Here is a 19,150-nt window from a genome sequence, read left to right as displayed (position 1 = left end):
CCCTGGATGGAGCTGCTTCTCCCTCTGCTTGTGTCTCTGCTCCGCCCCACCCCCCCACCCCGTCTCTCATGAATAAATAAATAAAATCTTAAAAAAAAAATTTGTCTGGCAGAACGTGTGCAGTTTTGTTTGTTCATTTGTTTACTTACGCCCCACGCTGCCTCCCTTTGTGTGATCAGAGGCAGCTCCCAGATCTCAACCACAGATTATTATTTTTTAAAGATTTATCCATTTGACAGAGAGAGAGAGAAAGCAAGAGCACATGAACAAGGGAAGCAGCAGGCAGAGGGAGAGAAAGAAGCTCCCTCAGCAGGGAGCCCAATGCGGGGCTTCATCCCAGGACCCCATCATGACCTGAGCCGAAGGCAGCTGCTTAACAAACCGAGCCACCCAGGCATCTCTCAACTGCAGATTTAAAAAATGAATATACTGATCTGATGGAAAATAACTATCAGAAATTATAGCCAAACATGCGCTCCTAAACGACTTCTATTACAGATGAGTTACCTTAAAAGTGAGTCTAAGTCAAAGAAGGCAGTCACAAAGGCCACACCTCACATGATTCCATTTATAGAAGATGCTCAGATAGGCAAATCCAAAGCAGACTAGTGCTTGCCTGAGGCTGGGGAAGAATGAGGAGTCATGCTAATAGGTACTGAGCTCCTTTTGGGGAGGCAGGGGATGAAAATGTTCCAAAGTTAGATTGTGGTGATAGTTACACAACTCTGTGATTATATTAAAAACTACTGAGTACACTTTAAATGGGTGAAATGTATGGTATGTGAGTTAAAGCTCTATAGAGCCATTTAAAAAATGAATTGCACTTCATAATCATGAGAACTACAACAGGTGACTTAATTGAGCATTTACTGTGTCCAGGGCACTGTGCTCAGCCGTACTCCTGTAAGCCTTGGCTCACATAACCTTTTCATCAATCCTACTGGGTCACTATGGGTTTTATCCCCATTACAGAGATGGGAACACTGAGGCTTGCCCGAGATCACACAGATAAGAGGAGGTGTATTAACCAGAAGTCATCACCAACTACGTTTCTCTAATGAAGTTTCCAGCTAATTGCATCCAAAGTGCATGCACGCACGCATGAGAACACCACCCTTCCTGTTGTGCCTGATTGAAAGCTGAGGGATTAGGAAAGAAACCTCCCACCTCTGGTCCCTGGTCTTTAGTATCCAAATCCCTGGAGCCAAGAGCTCGGGGCCCAACTTAGGTACAGCTCCTAAGCTTCAGTAACTGGAGGAAGAACGTCTGAGGCCTCATGAACTGACTTTCAAAGACCTCACGCATCCTCAGGTCCGGGGGTCCCCCAGAGGGTCTGTCCTGTGGGCACCTGCTACACCTGTGCAAGGGCCCCTCGGGGATTCCCAGGATGAAAGTTCTTCTAGTTTCCCTGTTCCTTGCTCAGCACTTTCTCTGGGTCCCTATGAGGTCACAGTTGCCATGGAGACAAAAGACAGAGCCACTTGGGTACATGGCATGTTGACCTCGTTATCTTTGGTTTTAGATTTCAACCTGAGGGTTGATTTCATACCCTTCTGGGGCCAGTGGGAGTTTAACTGGCCCAATCTGTGTGTGTGTGTGTGTGTGTGTGTGTGTGTGTGTGTGTGTGTAGAGGGGTGACCTGTCACTTTGTATCAAAAGCCTTAAACAAGAAAGTATATACCTGCAAGTCACCAGCCACATGTGGCTGCTAAGCTCTTGCAAGGTGGTGAGTCCAGGGAGGTGTAAAATACACAGGAGCTTCCAAAGACTTAGAATAAAAAAGAATTTAAACTGTCTCAATAATTTTGATATTGGTCATACACTTAAGTATTTTAGACATAACAGGTTAAGTAAAATTAACTTAATCTGTTTCTTTTTTCAAATATGGCCACTAGAAAATGTAAAATTATATTACATTTATAGCTTCTAAAAAAATTCCCATTATTATACCTAGCATTATATTTGTACTGGACAGAGCTGGTATATGTGCTTACAACCAGCAACTTGATCCCCTAGGACCAAATGCTGAGAAACTCAGACAAGTGTACAGAGATAAACAGACCAGAGTAATCATCATTGCCTGTTTTAAAAACAGCAAACACCTGGGGAAACAATGAGCCACAGGAAACTGGTTGAAATAAATCCTGGTGCTTCTCAAAGACAAGACTACACAGCCTTAAAAAGTTTTTTTTTTTTTTAAATATTGAGAGGGGCACCTGGGTGGCTTGGTTGGTTAAGGATCTGACTCCCGATCTCAGGTCAGGTGTTGATCTCAGGGTCGTGAGTTTGAGCCCAGCATTAGGCTCCACACTGGGTTCACTTTAAAAATAGATATGTATAAAACAAAATATTTGGAGCATAGAAAAACAGGGACGCCGGGGTGGCTCAGTGGTTGAGTGCCTGCCTTCAGCCCAGGGCATGATCCTGGAGTCCTGGGATCAAGTCCCACATTGGGCTCCCTGCATGGAGCCTGCTTCTCCCTCTGCCTGTGTCTCTGCCTCTCTCTCTGTGTCTCATGAATAAATAAATATTTAAAAAAGACATTCATGGGATATCACTACCGGGGAAAATCAACAGGCCACAAGATCTCATATATATATACACAGCTCATAATGCCATGTACAGGAGAAAGTAGGGAAAGCTACAAAACAAAATAGTACGCTGCATCCAGGTGGTGGAATTATAGGATATTCTCCTCTTTGTCTCTTATTTTTTGGTTATCTGTCCCTTAAATTTTCTGTAATTAACAGGGATCACTTGTATAATCTTAAATTTTAACTTTGATGGCCAAAATGAAAAATAGAACATTAAGAAGTGCTGGCGGCGATGTGGAGAAACCAGAACCCTCGTACACTGCTGATGGGAGTGTAATAGGGTATAGCCACTGGGGGACACAGTTGTGTGGTTTCTCAATAAATGCAGCCTAGATTCACCATACAGCCCAGAAATCCTACTCTCAGTTACCTACCCAAGAGAAATGAAAACATATGTCCACACAAAAACCTGTACACAAATGTTCACAGCAGTACTATTCACAAGGGCCAAAAGGGAACAACCCAAATGTCCAACGGAAGAACGGATAAACAAAAGGTGGTCTGTCCATCCAGTGGAATAGGATTCGGTCATAAACAGAATGAGGCACAGATGCATGCTCCAAGGTGGATGAGCCTCCAACACATAATGCTAGAAAAATGAGCCAGGTGAGGGTCACGGCATTGTAGGATTCCATGTGTAGGAAATGTCCAGAATAGGCAAATCTCGCCACAGAAAATAGATGAAGGGGTTACCAGGGTTTGGGATAGGAAGGATGAGGAGTGATGTCATGGGTACGGGGTCTCTGCCTGGTCCTGGTCTCATGGGTCGGCCGTGGGGCCATCTTATAGTCTCGCTGTGCTAAGGGGTCACCAGGCAGGAGGAGGGTGACACACACCAGGAGGTCAGAGACAACCCCCAAGGAGAAGGCAGGAGACAGGAGAGCAGAGAAAGGGGCATGAAATCCTCCCACGAGGCCCGGCCTCCCTCATCTGACTCGAGAAGAAATGCAACATCAGACTTCACCACATCCATTATGGGGTAGTCAGGACTACTAGAGTCTTTATTTCCAGGGGCCCAAGTCTGGTGGCAAAGGATGCAAAACATATCACCTGCCCCCTCCTGAATCCATGCTGGCTCTCAGGGGACGGACTCCCCCACACTCAACCCTCTGAAAAGGCCTCATCACTCATTAACAGACATTTACTGAGCACCTCCACTTTGCCTGGCACCTGCTAGATGCTGGGGACTGAGGGGGGGCGACCCAAAAGGCAGAGCCCTCATCTACTGGAAACAAGCATCGCCCCGCTGGGATCCAGGATAATAAACGTGGCGTCAGCCTGCCAAGGGGCACTAGAGTTGGAGTGGGGCTTCTAGTCCACAGGGATGGGGCGGGAGGGAGGCAGTGCCCTACGGGATCCTGCAGGCTGAGGGCAAGGCCGGGGCGGGCAGGGCTGGCAGGGGCAGAGTGGAAAAGCTCAGGAAGCCTCAGGTTCTTCACCACAGGAGGAAGGCAGACGAAGGACAGGGGAGCCAGGGGGCAGGGGGCGGCGGTCACAGGCATTGAGCTAAAGCATTTAGCCTTCACCTGGAGTTGAATTTGTATGGGATGCTAAGGCAAAGGACAGCAAGATCCCATGTGCCTGGTGACAGAACAGAGTGGTAGGTGCAAGGGACCAGGATGCAGGAACTGACTGAGAGGCTGGGGGAGGTGGGGGGGGGTGTGCTCCAATGCAGTTGCAAGGAGCAAGGGCTGCTGAAAGTCTGCTCCTGCTCTCTCCAGGGGCTCCCCAGGAGCCACCCTGCCCCAGGACACCAAGTGGCATCCCTGGGAAGGTCTCACCTCAGCGGCTCCCGGGGCCCCCAAAGCCGTCCTGCTTGCCATGTCCTGACAGGCTGGCCAGGACCCCAGCCAAGCACGGTCGGCCAAAGTTGCAGCATACAGAGGGGAGCCGGGTCAGACAGAAAGGTGGGCACACACTCGCTGCCAAGAGCTGCTGGCTCAGTCCCCAGCTTCACGTCCTACTTAACCGTCTCGGTGAGGCTGCTGCTGCCACCGCCTCCTCCATATCACGGAGATAATAATAGCACCACCCTCGTGAGGCTGTTCCCACCCTGGGAAACAATCAAAATCGAATACACACAATGCACAATGGCCAAAAGGTAGGAACACCCAAGTGTCCACCAACCGGTGGGCAGATAAACAACATAGGGTAGCTCTACACAACAGAATGCTACTCTGCCACAGGCAGGGAGGCCGCATGGACACGTGCTACAACATGGATGGCCCTGAAAACGTGATGCCACGTGGAAGAAGCCGGACGTGCAAGGCCACTGCTGTGTGCTGCCATTTACACCATGTGAGTCCATCTAGAGGGACGGAAAGTAGGTTTGCGGTTGCCAGCAGCTGGCGGGGGCGGGGGGCGTTCAGGAGTGGCTGACGGGCATGAAGTTGCTTTCTGGGGTGTTGATGTCCTGGAACTCGATCCCAGTGAGGGCTGCACAACACTGTGGATGCACTTAATGCCAATGAACTGTACGCTCGAAAATGGTGAAGATGGGGCGCCTGCGTGGCTCAGTCAGTTAAGCAGCTGCCTTCGGCTGAGGTCATGATCTCAGGGTCCTGGGATCCAGCCCAGTGTTGGGCTCCCTGCTCAGTGGGGAGTCTGCTTCTCCCTCTCCCTCTACCTGCCACTCCCTTTGCTGTGTTCTCTGTGAAGTGAATTAAAAAAAAAATCTTTAAAAAAGGGGGAGGGGGAGAGAAAATGGTGAAGATGGTCAATTATAGGCCATGTGAATTTTTCCCTAATTAAATAATAAAAAAAAAATCACGTACATTTTGCACTGGGCAGGAGAAGCTGAGGCACCAGGGTTGCCACAAGAGCTGCCATGATGACCCTAAAGTTTTAAGCTTGTGGTACCAAGCTTGTGGTAGGTACCACTCATCTCTCTTCCACTGGCTCTGGCTCAGGGCTTTGGAGGGAAGAGGCAACTTGCATGCTACCCGGAGCTACAGCCAAAGCAGTGACTAATCCTGGGCCTGGGGGCGGGGGGGGGGGGGGGTGGGGGGATGGGGGGGTGGGGAAGCACGGAGGGAGCATGGAGGGAGCACGGAGGGAGCACGGAGGGAGCACGGAGGGAGCACGGAGGGAGCACGGAGGGAGCACGGAGGGCTGGCTTCCATGGCCTGGAAGGGACCCATCCTCAGGCACCAACCTTGGCCCATCACTGAAGATGCTCCGTGGTGCAGACGCCCTTCTTCCCTCCTGCACCTGCGCCACGTGCTGTGTGTACACCTCACAGACCACGCCTCACTGCTGGGATTTTTAAATAAACCAAAGATACACTTGGGTACACTTGGCCTTGAGAAGGAAATTATCAAAGGCAATTCTAGTCTCCAAAGCAGAAGTAGCAACAAGAAGGTTAAGCGATGCTTTTTATCCAGCACCTTCCAACCCTTTACATGTACACTATAGCCCCACCTGTAGGTGCAAGAGCCAGGAAATTCCTGGTAGAAGCCACCCAGGCCCTGCCACTATGAGGATGGTGTTTATTTTAAGGTCAAGTATGGGGATGCCTGGGTGGTTCAGTGGTTGAGCATCTGCCTTTGGCTCAGGTGTGATCCCAGGGTCCTGGGATCGAGTCCCTCATCAAGCTCCCTGTGGGAGCTTCTTCCTCTGCCTATGTCTCTCTTGTGAATAAATAAATAATTTTTTAAACGGTCAGGTAGCAAGGGGCTCATGAGGATCTCTGCGGGGTTTTTCCACATGCAATGAATCCTCCAGTTCTCAGGACTGGAGCAGAAGCTGAGGCAGAACAAAGTGACTCGACTTTAGAAAACATCCTCCTCTCATGAGCAATGAGACAACTTGGAACACTGTCAGAATGGGTAGGCAGCACCCTCAAAATCACACAGTCTGTGCTTTGCTCATCTATGCTCCCCTTCCCACAGCCCTGCTCTGTTCTTTGCCATTTGCCTTATAGCAGCAGTACCACCGGCCACGTGGATGCATTTCCTCAGAGGCAGGAGCTAAGCCCAAGGCTTGGCACACATCATCTTATTTTGTCCACATCTCAGGGCCTGCCTCAGAGGGTGCTCATCACATTCCCTTTACAGATAAACCCGAGTCTCAGAGAGATTAAGTCATTTGCTGATATGAGCTGCAGACCTGGGAGTGCCAGACACTGCTGAGGTGACCCAGACTTAGCAAAGGCTCTAACAGCTAAGGGTGGGAAGCTTCCAGCCTGCTGAGTGACAGGTGTGGCCTTGGTTCTATGTAAGCCAGAAGTGAGACTCCTATCAAAAGCTGAAGCAGAGGGGTGCCTGGGTGGCTTAGTCAGTTGTGTGTCCGACTCTCCATCTCACAGTCGTGAGTTCAAGGCCCGTGTTGGGCTTCATACTGGGTATGGAGTCTACCTGGAAAAAAGAAAAAAAGCTGAAGCAGAAAAGGCTGCTTCCCCATATAAAATAGGCTAGAAAAAATATTCCCTACGTCTCAAGAATCAACAAGGAACTGGACTCTGCTAAGGAGGTGGCTGGGCACAGAAGAAAGGGGTAAGCCTCTATGATGAATCAAAACAGCAAGCCTATGCCATGCACAGGTGAAAAACCCAAATGTCCATGGTACAGAAGAGCCAAATGGATTAATTAATGTAAAAAGTGCTTCTAGACCAGTGACAGCTCTAAGGGACTTAGCGTAATAACTGCAAAGTACTGTGTGAGGTACTTCTATAACCCAGGGACTCTCATGGGAGAGGTACTTTAGGTAAGCCTTTCTCCACTTGGTTTGGCCTCGGCATAAATCTGGAGTTGAAGATAGTTCCAGAAAGATGTGAAAACCAGAGGAGATAGCTTTGTAAAACGTCAGCTCATAATCAAAACTCAAACCATACTAGCAAATGAACTACCATAATGGATGTATCAGCAGACACAATTAACAAAAGGAATGACACCTGCTTTGTTTTGAATTTGTTAACACCATCATGATTGACTGGATTTATTCCAGGGATGCAAGGCTGTTTCAATATTCGTGAAGTAATCAAAGTGATACATCACACTAACAAGTGAAAAGATAAAAACCATATGATCATATCGATAGATGCAGAAAAAGCATCTAACAACATACAATATCCATTCATGATTAAAACACTCAACAAAGTAGATTTAGAGGGAATATACCTGAATATAATAAGGTCCATATATGAAAAACGTATAGCTAACAACATATTCAATGCTGAAGAATTTTTCCTCTAATATCAGAACACCACAAGGTTGTCTTCTCTCATCGCTTTTATTCAATATAGTACTGGAAATCCTAGCTGCAGCAATCAGACTAGAAATAAAAGGTGTCCAAATTGGTAAGGAAGAAATAAAGTTATCACTATTTGCAGATGACATGACACTATATATAGAAAACCCTAAATAGTCCACCAAAAAAGCTATTAGAATAATTTAATTCAGTAAAGTTATAGAATACAATATATTCAGAAATCTGTTGCCTTTCTATACACTAATAATGAAGCAGCAGATAAAGAAATTAATAAAACAATCCCATTTACAATTGCACCAAAAAGATTAAATTTAACCGAGGTGAAAGACCTGTACCCTGAAAATTATAAGACATTGATGAAAGAAACTGAAGATGACACGAATGGAAAGATATACCATACTCATGGATTGGAAAACTATTGTTAAAATGTTCATACTACCCAAAACAACCTACAGATCCAATGCACTGCCTATAAAAATGGAAATAGCATTTTCCACAGAACCAGAACAAATCAGCCTAAAATTTGTATGGAGCCACAGAAGACCCTGAATAGTCAAAGCAATCTTGAGTAAGATGAACAAAGCTGGAGGTATCAGAGTCTCAAATGTCAAAATATATTACAAAGCTATAATAATCAAAACAGTATAATACTGGCACAAAACCACATAGGTCAATGCAACAGGATAGAGAGCCCAGAAATAAATCCATGTTCATGGTCAATTTATCTATGACAAAGGAGGCAAGAATACAAAATGGGGAACAGTCTTTTTAATAAGTGTTGGGAACACTCAGCTACATGCAAAAAGAGAAAACGGGACCACTTTCTTAGACCATACATAAAAATAAACTTGAAATAAAGACCTAAATGTGAGACCTGGAACCATAAAACTCCTAAAAGAAAAGGTAGGCAGTCATCTCTTGAACATCAAGCTTAGCAACATATTTATGGATGTCTTCTCAGGCCAAAGAAAGAAAAGCAAAAATAAACAAATGGGACTACACAAAAATAAAAAAGTTTCCACACAGCAAAAGAAACCATCAACAGAACAAAAAGTCAACCTACTGAATGGGAGAAGGTATTTGCAAAAGATATATCCAATAAGGGGTTAATATCCAAAATATATAATTCCTACACCACCAAAAAACTCCAAATAAGCCTATTAAAAAATGGGCAGAGTACCTGAATAGACATTTTTTCCCCAAAGAAAACAGATGGCTGACAGACACACAAAAAGATGGTCAACATCACTAATCATCAGGGAAGTCCAAATCAAAACCACAATATCATTTCACACCAGTCAGAATGGCTAATATCAAAAAGGCAAATAACAAGTGTTGGCAAGGACTTGGAGAAAAGGGAACCCTGGTGTACTGCTGGTAAGAATGTAAACTGGTGCAGCCACCAAGGAAAACAGTACAGAGGTTCCTCAAAAAAAATTTTTAAAGAGTGATACCACATGATCTAGTAATTCCATTACTGGTTACTTTACCCAAAGAAAATGAAAACACTAATTTGAAGATACACACACCTCTATGTTCACTGTAGTATTATATACCTTGGCCAAGATATGGTAGCAACCATATCAGTGTCCACTGATAGATGAAAAGATAAAGATGTGCACACACACAGACACACACACTGGAATATTACTCAGCCAATAAAAAGAATGAAATCTTGCCATTTGTGACAATACCCTAGAGGGTATTATGCTAAGTGAAATAAGCCAGAGAAAGTAATCAGACAAATAGCATATGATTTCACTTATACATGGTATCTATAAAACAAATGAGAAAATAAATAGACTCTTAAATACCGAGAACTGGTGGTTACTAGCGAGGTGGTGTGTGAGGAGGGATGGCTGAAATGAGTGAAGGGGACTAAGAGGGACAAACTTCCAGTTACAGAAAAGTCACAGAGATGAAAGGTACAGCATGGGGAATAGAGACAATACTGTAGTAACCCTGGATGGTGAAAAATGGTGACAACACTTATCCTGATGAGCATTGAGTAATATACCAAATTGGCAAATCACTATGTTGCATATCTGAAACTAACAGTGTAGGTCAACTATATTTAAATAAATTTTGTTTAAATAAAAAAATTGGAGGGCACTTGGCTGAGTCAGTAGAGCATCTGACTCCTGATCTCGGGGTCATGAGTTTGAGCTTCATGTTGGGGGCAGAATTTAAAATTTAAAAAAATTTTTTTGAAGTTTTTTTTTTTTAATTTTAAAAAGGAATGGCACCCCAAGAGAGTTAAACAGAAGAGACTATACAGTAAGGGTTAAATTATTACAAATAATGAAAGAACAATAGTATATGACAAAAGCAGTGAATCCAAAAACCACATAGAACTTATAAAGTGTTTTTTCAAAGTTACTAGGGGGGTGAGGGCGCCTGGGTGGTACAGTTGGTTAAGTCTCCAACTATTGGTTTTGGTTCAGGTCAGGATATCGAACACCATGTCAGGCTCTGCACTCAGTGTGGAGTCTGCATAAGACTCTCTCTCTCTCTCTCTGCCTCTCCTTCTGTCCCTCCCCACACTCACTTGCTCTTTCTAAAATAAATAAATCTTTAAAAAAATAAAAGTCATTGAAATTTAAAAACCTAAAAGGCAGCAAGATTATAATAGCTAAATAAAGAATTAGTGAATTGGAAGACAGACCTATGGAAATGACTCCGAAGATCACAAAGAACAATAAAACAATAGAAAATATGAAACAGAGGTAGTAAAGAGGCATTCAGGACCGAATGACATGGCCCCATCTATTTCTAATAGGAATTACTGTAAAAAATAAAGATGGGGGGTGGAGAATACATTTATAATGTAAGATGTAGCCTTCTTTAGAATGAAACAGCATTAATAATTCCCAGGCAGGATAAATAAAACAAATCCATACCTAGACACAGTGCAGTAAAAAAAAAAAAAAATCCCAGAAATCTAAAAGAGATACAAAAGCAGAGCTCTACCAAACAAATATCAATCAGACAAAAAAGCTGACTTCTCAACAGCAGCAAGAGACCAAAACCAAAGTGCTGAGAGAAGATATGCAGGATTTTATACTCAGCCGAATGATCGACTGAGTATGTTGGCAAAATCTAGACATTTTCAGACAAAGCTGACAACTTGTGGAGATTCACTGAAAAATCTATGGAAAGGTGTATCATGTAAGAAAATGAAATCTATACAGAAAAACTTTTACAAGATTTAATAGGGTCTGCATAAAACAGTAATAAAACTTATGCATAGGTTTTTTTTTAATTTTTATTTATTTATGATAGTCACACAGAGAGAGAGAGAGAGAGAGAGAGGCAGAGACACAGGCAGAGGGAGAAGCAGGCTCCATGCACTGGGAGCCCGACGTGGGATTCAATCCCAGGTCTCCAGGATCACGCCCTGGGCCAAAGCAGGTGCTAAACCGCTGCGCCACCCAGGGATCCCCCAATGCATAGGTTTTAAAAAATGTAGAAAAAATATGAGAGTGTCACAAATTAAAGCATGTTAAGGTCCCTGATCATCAGCACAAGGGAAAGATAAAGATTAATGTCAGGCATGTCAAAGGTGGCAGCGTGTCAAAAAAACAAAACGGGATCCCTGGGTGACTCAGTGGTTTAGCTCCTGCCTTCAGCCCAGGGCATGATCCTGGAGACCCGGGATCGAATCCCCCGTCAGGCTCCCTGCATGGAGCCTGCCTCTCCCTCTGCATCTCTCTCTCCCTCTGCATCTCTCTCTCTCTCTCCCCTGAATAAATAAAATCTTTTAAAAAAAAATGGAAAGAATTAGTGAAGTTACAGAATGCCCTTAAAAGGGAGAAAGCCAGCTTCTGTAAGGTTTCTAATCGAAAGTATTAGTACTTGCTAACAACAATTGAACACTTACGATGTGTCAAGAGCTTTACTCTTCACAATAGGGCTGTGACACATTCCCATTTGACAGATGAGAAAACGGAGGGGCGCAAAGTTACTGCCCAGACAGTAAAAGGCAGTGCCACGATTCAGGCCTTCATTATCTGCTGGTAGAGGCCATGCAGCAGGACTGGGGGGGGGGGGGGGAGCAGTGTGTGCCCATGTGGGACCCCGGCTGAGGTCCTGGGGGAATGCAAGTGAGGACCAGAGAGGAGAGCCCCTGGGAACACCAGGTGGGTGAGGCCTGCTGAGTGCTGGGTGCTCACTCTGGGTTGACCCCGGGGACCCTGGAGGGAGCGCTCAGGAGGAAGGGAGTCCCTGCTAGCCTCAGCGCACAGCGAGGTCATCCAGCCTAGCCACCTTCTCTCTCCATCACCCGTGGTCCATGACTCGGCCACGCGGGTAGTGAGGCCTCCTGCTGGCCACCTGCCCACCCCGCCCAGAGGCACCAGATCCCCGAGACCTGAACAGACCTGCTCACCTCCTAGGGAGCCGTGCTGAGAGCAGAAGACCCACCTCTGACAGCCTGCCCATCCACAAAGGTCACACCACTAGGACAACAAAGGCCCTTTTTGTCCTTGTATTTAAGGACCAGTGGAAATCACCCATTCGACCTTCCGGCTTTATGAATTAATAATAAAGTTGGAACAGAGACAGGACGGCTTGCAGGCCCGGACACCGCCTCCCCCTCCCTGCCCCAATCACCTTGCCTGCTGCCACCAGCATGGGCACCAGGGGGCCCTGCCTTATGTTCCCAAAGCGGTGGACGCTTCTGAGCCAAAACCACCTTGCTCCCTTGGCTTCAGATAGCAAACACTTGAAATGCTCCGCGGGAGGAAAAGCATCTTATCGACACTCGAGGTTTTCTGTCTGTATGACTGGGGCCTACGGTGCGTCTGAACATTGATTACATTCTGTGCTGCGTTCTGGGGACCATTAACTCACAAAAAAATATCCTGCCGGGGTGGGGGTAGGATGAGAAAGACGCGTAAGGGATCTGATTACTACTCATTCACGGAGCTGGGAAGTCTTGGAGCGGACTACCAAGGACTTTCACGCAGAGAAAGCACGAATTCTTCCTCCAAAACAGACATGAGCCACCCAGGAAGACCCCGGGAAACAGAGAAGGCTGCACATTCCTGCTCTTCCTCCTGGAACCCCTAACTTCCCTCTCACGGCCACCACTGGGCTTGGCTCCCTGGGGGCAGCCCACAATTCTAGAACTTTCCAGAACACGATACCAAGCCTATCTGCTTCGAGGTCCAATTCTCCCTCTTCCAACTCAGTAAACAAGTGTGGGGGTGGGGGGCTATTAATGAGGTCGTGGGGTAACACAGTTTTGCCTCTCCCAAATATCTAGACCCTTTGTTTCAGTCTACCTTGTGTGGGGTTTACGTCACATGGGAGAAGCAGTTTTGAATTTGGTCTCCACACTCAGCATCCCAGTGTCCTCGAGCAGCCCCTTCATACTTCTGGGCCTCATCTGTAAATTGGCAGCAGAACACTATGATGGTGAGATGACCCGGCCTGGTCAGAGGACAAAATATCAGCATGGGCCAGAGCAGGGAAGCTTCTGGGTGCCCAGCAATGAAGTTCACTTGCCATTCGGCCCTTATAAAAGCTTCCCACAGGGGGATCCCTGGGTGGCTCAGCAGTTTAGCACTTGCCTTCAGCCCGGGGCATGATCCTGGAGTCCCGGGATCAAGTCCCACATCAGGCTCTCTGCATGGAGCCTGCTTCTCCCTCTGCCTTGTCTGTCTCTTTCTCTCTTATGAATAAATAAATAAAATCTTAAAAAAAAAAAAAAAACTTCCCAAAGCAGCCTGCACGTTTCCACACTTTGAGCACCCAGGGAGGTGAGTGGGGGGCAGGGGGAAATCTGGATATCCCAAAGGGCTGGGGCCACTGTGCCTACCCCGCAGATCATTTCTCTCCAGCCTACCCTGATAGCTCAGCCTGGGGGCACTGACCCTCCCCAGGCCTCCCAGGCATGTTTGTTCCTCCCAGCCCAGGAGATGCAGTTTTTCATTTTTTCCTTAAAAACTTGTTTTTAATCATTTTCTTGTTAAAGTATGATTTTTTTTTTTTGTTAAAGTACGATTTACACACAATGGAATACATCTTCACTGTTTTGAGAACCTGATGAGCCCTGGGGATTTGCTCCCCAGAGCCACACAGACACAATTGTGCACCTGCACCGCCACCACCCCCGTGAGCCCCAGAGCTCCAGGAGGGCTGGGGAGGTATCTGGTCCACCCTGGTACCCAGACGGAATACGGCACATGGTGAGTAGGCTGAGGCTGTGGTCTGGGGCCACCTGAGGACTTTATAGGCGGAAGTCCAGTGGAAAACGTGGGGCCACCCCCACCAGCTGGCATGGGCCACACAGGCCTCTGGTTCCCTCCCCAGTGAGGGGGGTCTGGGGATCACACCAGAAGCGGAATCCCAGCTCTTACTTCTCAGCAGCCTGTGGCCTCGGGCAAAGTGGCATGCTCTCCGGAGCTTCCACATCCTCATCTGAGAAATGGGAACCCGTAGTGTTCCTGGGGGCCTTGCAAGAGCAGCTATGGATAAACTGCTCGGCTCAGCTCTGCGTTTGGCAGATGACAGGCCCCTGGTAAACACTCACTGTCACCGTTAAGAGGTCTGAACTCCAGATCTGGGACATTGTTTTTTTGCTTCTTCCTTCTGGCAGCTTCTTGGCATCTATATAGATATGCCTGTGGAGCTGTTCTGAAGGCTGAAGGAAAAAAATAGACCCTCCACCTTTCCCAGAATCCTCCACTTATTATTTCCTTTCCAGCCCCAGGAGCAGGCATGGATGGGGGAGGCAGGAAATGGCCACGTCCAGGCCAGCTCAAGGTGGTGACAGGGAGCAGACTTTGGAGAGGGAGTCCCAAGGGGGCCTTTCTTCCTGGCGGGGGCCCACTTCACACCTCGGGACACACGCCGGGCTCGACTCCACTCCTGCTGTGGAAGGAGCATCAGAAAGGCCAGCCTGCCAGCCCGGCTGCTTAATGGGAATTTTAACAATCTAGGTAGTCAGCTTTCTTGGCTCAGAAAACATGTTTGGGAAGACTTAAAACATTAAAAAAAAAAAAAAAATCAATGAGACTCACAGGCAAGGGGAGGTGGGTGTGCAGCTCGAAAGATGCCCTGCGTGGGCAAGCTGGTGCTCAGGCCTATTTTTGGTGGGGCTGGCTCAGCGCTGAAGCCCACAGGATGCATCTCATGGTGCCAGGAGGGCTGGCATGGCCAACGCCAGCTGGTGGGGTGGCATTCACAGTTCTCTTGGACACATGTCCCCAGGCAATACTCATCGGGTTATATAGTCCCTGGGGTCTCCACTCTTCAACATGAACCTCTTCTGTTCTGAGTAGGATGCATACATATAAAGGTGAACAAGACACCTCCCAGCTCTTGGGAAGCTCCAAGTTTCGAGGGGGTGGCAGGTGACAAAGCTGACAGTTCTAAAGTGGTGTGGTGTGTGCTATAAACGGGAGGGAATGCAGGGGCTTTGGGAGTCTCAAGGATGCACATTAACCCTCAAAAGGCTGGATGGGGAGTAGCCAGGGTGGCTTCTGGAAGGCAGCAACAGCCAAGCAGAGCCCTGCATGACGAAGAGCGTGAGCTTCATAAGGAGACAGGGTTAAGAGAAAATGTGATCTTAACCTGGCCGGTGCTTACAGAAGTATCCCCTTACGTAAACACCAAATTATGCACAGTAAAGTGAAGAGTGCTCCAGGCAGAGGGAATGGCTTGTACAAAGGCCCAGAAGTGAGAAAAATAGACGAGCAGACTGTTTCTAGCTCTCCTGCGTTCCTAGAAATCTGAGAGGCAACCCAACACAGAAAAAGCACGGTGTTGGCAGGGGACGGACTTGGGGATCCTCTGATCCCCTACTCCTCTACTTATTATCTGTGGGGCTGCAAGCAAGTTGCTTTACCTCTCTGAGCCTCAGTTTCCCTATCTGTACAATGGCCATATTGCCATCTTCCACGGAGGATTATCATGAAGATTCCACCAGAGTGCAGGCAAAGCATTCAGCACGGAGCCTGGTGCTCAAAGAATGATGTCCATCGTCACCGTCCTGTGCTCATCCTGCTCATCATTTCCAGAGGGAGTCCTCAGAAAGAGACCAGACTGCCTCTTCAATTTAGGGACCATCCTGGACCTGGAAGAGGCAGGGGCCGCTCAACAACCCTGTGGGCACAGCCTGTTCCCTGGCTGACTAGGCCTTGGGCTGAATACTTCCCAAGGATTCTTGTAGGAGCAGGGCCCCAGGAGTGGACACTCCCATGCCAAGCTAAGCACTTCACATATACATCATCTCACTGAATCCACGGAACCACCCGAGGATCCAGATGGGGACGCTGACACTCAGAGTGTCATGCAGCTGGGAAGAAGTGGGATCAAGCCTGAACTCTTAGCCGTGGTTTGGAGTGATGGGGACATACAAACGGGTTTAAAAACGTGGCCAATACTACTAAACACCTGCCCAAAGCCACATACGTAGCAAGATCCTTTAAATCCGGCTTCCCCCTGACTATGGCTGCATCCTCATCTCATACAATTCTCATTTGTCCTCAATGGCAGGAAGACATAGGACCTTTCCATGTGCCATTCCCTCTGTCCCAAACTGTACTTTCTTGCTGATCTTTGTGTAAAAGGTTCCTTTTTATTTGAGTTTCTGCTCCATTTTGGCCTCCTCAGAGAAGCCCTCCTGGTCTCCCCTAAGGAAACGTTTCCCTACCCTTCCCCTGACTCTCATGCCACGGTGTGTCTCCCCTTCAGGAACATCAGCCTCTCTGGGTCACCTCTAAGTCCCCAAGTCCTTGATCAATGAATTCTTGTTGAACGAGTTAAAATGCCTAGACTGTGCCAGCCCCTTTCCGAGGACTAGGGGGACCTTTCCACCTAAAGTTCAAAGAACTGAAGGCATTCCTTCTCCCTTCTAGACTGACCTCACAACCTCTTTCCTGATGCGCCCCTCCCCCATCTCCCTTCACCTTTGGAGTATGAAACTGGAATCCCAGGCAACTAGAAGGGAAGCCGCATCAGCCACTTGTAGGAAGGCTACAGGGGGAGCACTCTCCTCTGTCTTGCCCACACAAGACTGGACCCAGGAAATAGACATGACTTCCAGCATGCTCTGCAGTCCCATCACCTGTCACACTCCCCACCAGATGGAATTCCCCCCAAGTGCCTGCGTGGGGGCTGCCACCATGCTGGCAGATGTCCCAGCTACAAGGAACTCCAACTTCCACCAGTCCAAATACAAGGCACCAAGAGGTCACTTGGTGACAAAACCGGGGGAGGGGGGAAACCCAGGAAAGAAAGAGGGGAATCCCACCTCTCTCACGTTAGCCGTGGGGCTGAAGTGCACTTAAAACTTTCTGAGGTAGAACATTTACAGAGGATTCAAAACGAAAATATAAAAAATTTACTGTGAAGAGCTCACCCGCTCTCCGTCCCTTCCACCAAATCTGCAAGTATTTGCTATTCTTACTTCCTTGTGGATCGTTTCAGAGTTCTTGATGCAAACAAATCACAAATATAAGCTCTTAGTGTTTTTAAAAAGTGTTCCAGGGGATCCCTGGGTGGCGCAGCGGTTTGGCGCCTGCCTTTGGCCCAGGGCGCGATCCTGGAGACCCAGGATCGAGTCCCACGTCGGGCTCCCGGTGCATGGAGCCTGCTTCTCCCTCTGCCTGTGTCTCTGCCCCTCTCTCTCTTTCTCTCTCTGTGTGATTATCATAAATAAATAAATAATAAAAAAATTAAAAAAAAATAAAAAGTGTTCCATATTATATGCCCTACACACTGTATATACTACACACTTTTTCCTCCAGTCACGCACAGTTCTGTGCCTGTCCACGAGAAGATGTAACACAGCCCCGTGGGATGTATGCGTCTATACAGCCAAGGAACCCACCCACCCACCCACCCGGACCAGTTACTGAGGGGCTTTCTGTCATTTCCACCGATTCTCCCGGACAGAGGTGTTTAGAGTTGGGGTCAGCAGGGGTCACGCGCGGCTGGGTCCCGGTCCCCCCGCCCCCACCCAGGTGATCAGTCATGGGCCCGGTGGGCTGCGCTGAACTCCAAGCAGGTGCCAGAGGCCGGCTCCTTCCTGGGAACACCTTCTGCAGCTCGCACTGCCGGCGCATCGAGCTCCTACTAGCAGAACTTCCATTCTGGAGCCGGAAACAGCGAGATGCAGTGACTAGCCCAAGGTCACACCGCCGGGACGGGACGCCGTGTGGGCGGGACTCCCCTCCGGCCGCCCAGTTCGCCCCGGGCCGGCGCCGCCTCCTCACCGCACCTCACAGCCCGGGCCCAGGGTGCAGTCCGCGGCCCCCGCACCCCCGAGGTCGGCGCGGCCAGCCCGGGCGGGGCGCGGGGTGCGGGGGCGCGGGGCGCGGGGTGCGGGGCTCGGGGCGGCCCCTGAGGCCGGGGGTCGGGGCGCGGGGCTCGGGGCGCGGGGCGGCCCCTGAGGCCGGGGGTCGGGGCGAGCCGGCCAAGGTCGCGGGGCTCCGGCCACGGGCTGCGCGGACCGGCTCACCCCAGCACCGGCGGCCGCCCGGGTCCCGCCGACTTCGAAACTTTGCGGCCGCGGAGCCGCGGCGCCTCCAGCCAGGTGCGGGGCGCGCCCCACCGCGGACGCCGGCCGCCTGCCCGGGGCGGGGGGGGGGGGCTCCCTCCGGGCCGCAGTCCCCAGCCCCGCCGGTCCCCGACAGCCCCGGGGGCGCCGCGGCCGCGGCACTTACTCAGCATCGCCGCAGCCCGCCAAGTGGCCGGCGGGGACCCATTTGCAGGAGAGGGAGACTGAGGCGCGGACGGGGCCGGCTGCCGGCCAAGGTGACACGGCGCGGGGCGGGCGGGGGCCGGGGGCCGGGGGTCCCCGCGCGGTACTCACAGCCGGTCTTGCCCACGAGCTCCCGAACCTCCTCGGACGCGGAGTGGGCCGCGCCCATGGTGCCCGCGGCGGCGGGGCCCCGGGCTGGCGGCGGCTGCGCAGCGGGGGGCCGCCTCGGGCGGGCGCGGGTCGGGGCGCGGGGACGGCTCAGCCGCGGGTTCCGCGTGGGGCGCGAGCGCGGCCTCTTATAGCGGCCAAGGGCGGCGCCCCGCGGTCCTAGCGCGCGCCGGCTTCGCGCACTGCGGGGATCCGGGAGCGCCCTGCCCCGCGGCCCGCAGCGCGGCGCGGGGGCCGGACCTCGGGGCCCCCCGCCGGGGCGCCCCCGGCCCCGCCCCCAGGGCAGCCGCCCTGCTCGCCCGCGCCCCCCTCCCGGCTCGGGCAGGAGGCAGGTGTCCGCACAGCTGGGGCGTAGGTGGGCGCAATCAAATCCCGGAGAGGTTCCACGTCCACCTGCACCCCGGTTCCATCACACAGCTTCCCAGATCTCAGAAGGGAAACTCACCTGGGACGGTGAAGAAACGCAGCC

At 49.7% G+C, this 19,150-nt stretch overlaps 1 protein-coding gene across 2 annotated transcripts in view; it reads right to left on the bottom strand.

The window, feature by feature from the left end:
- Positions 1–18,769, bottom strand: part of TESC (tescalcin) — a 47,897-nt gene extending 29,128 nt beyond the window's left edge. For both annotated transcript variants that reach the window (XM_055321797.1, XM_055321799.1), the window contains exon 1: positions 18,625–18,769. In XM_055321797.1, the coding sequence (XP_055177772.1) occupies positions 18,625–18,682 (58 nt within the window). In that variant the 5' untranslated portion in view covers positions 18,683–18,769. The remainder of the gene's footprint in view (positions 1–18,624) is intronic.
- Positions 18,770–19,150: the final 381 nt, after the last annotated feature.

This window comes from Nyctereutes procyonoides, unplaced genomic scaffold, assembly GCF_905146905.1.
Source record: "Nyctereutes procyonoides isolate TBG_1078 unplaced genomic scaffold, NYPRO_anot_genome, whole genome shotgun sequence".
NCBI lineage: Eukaryota > Metazoa > Chordata > Mammalia > Carnivora > Canidae > Nyctereutes > Nyctereutes procyonoides.
Note: the sequence above shows the minus strand (reverse complement) of the source record. Positions and strands in the feature narration are given on the sequence as shown.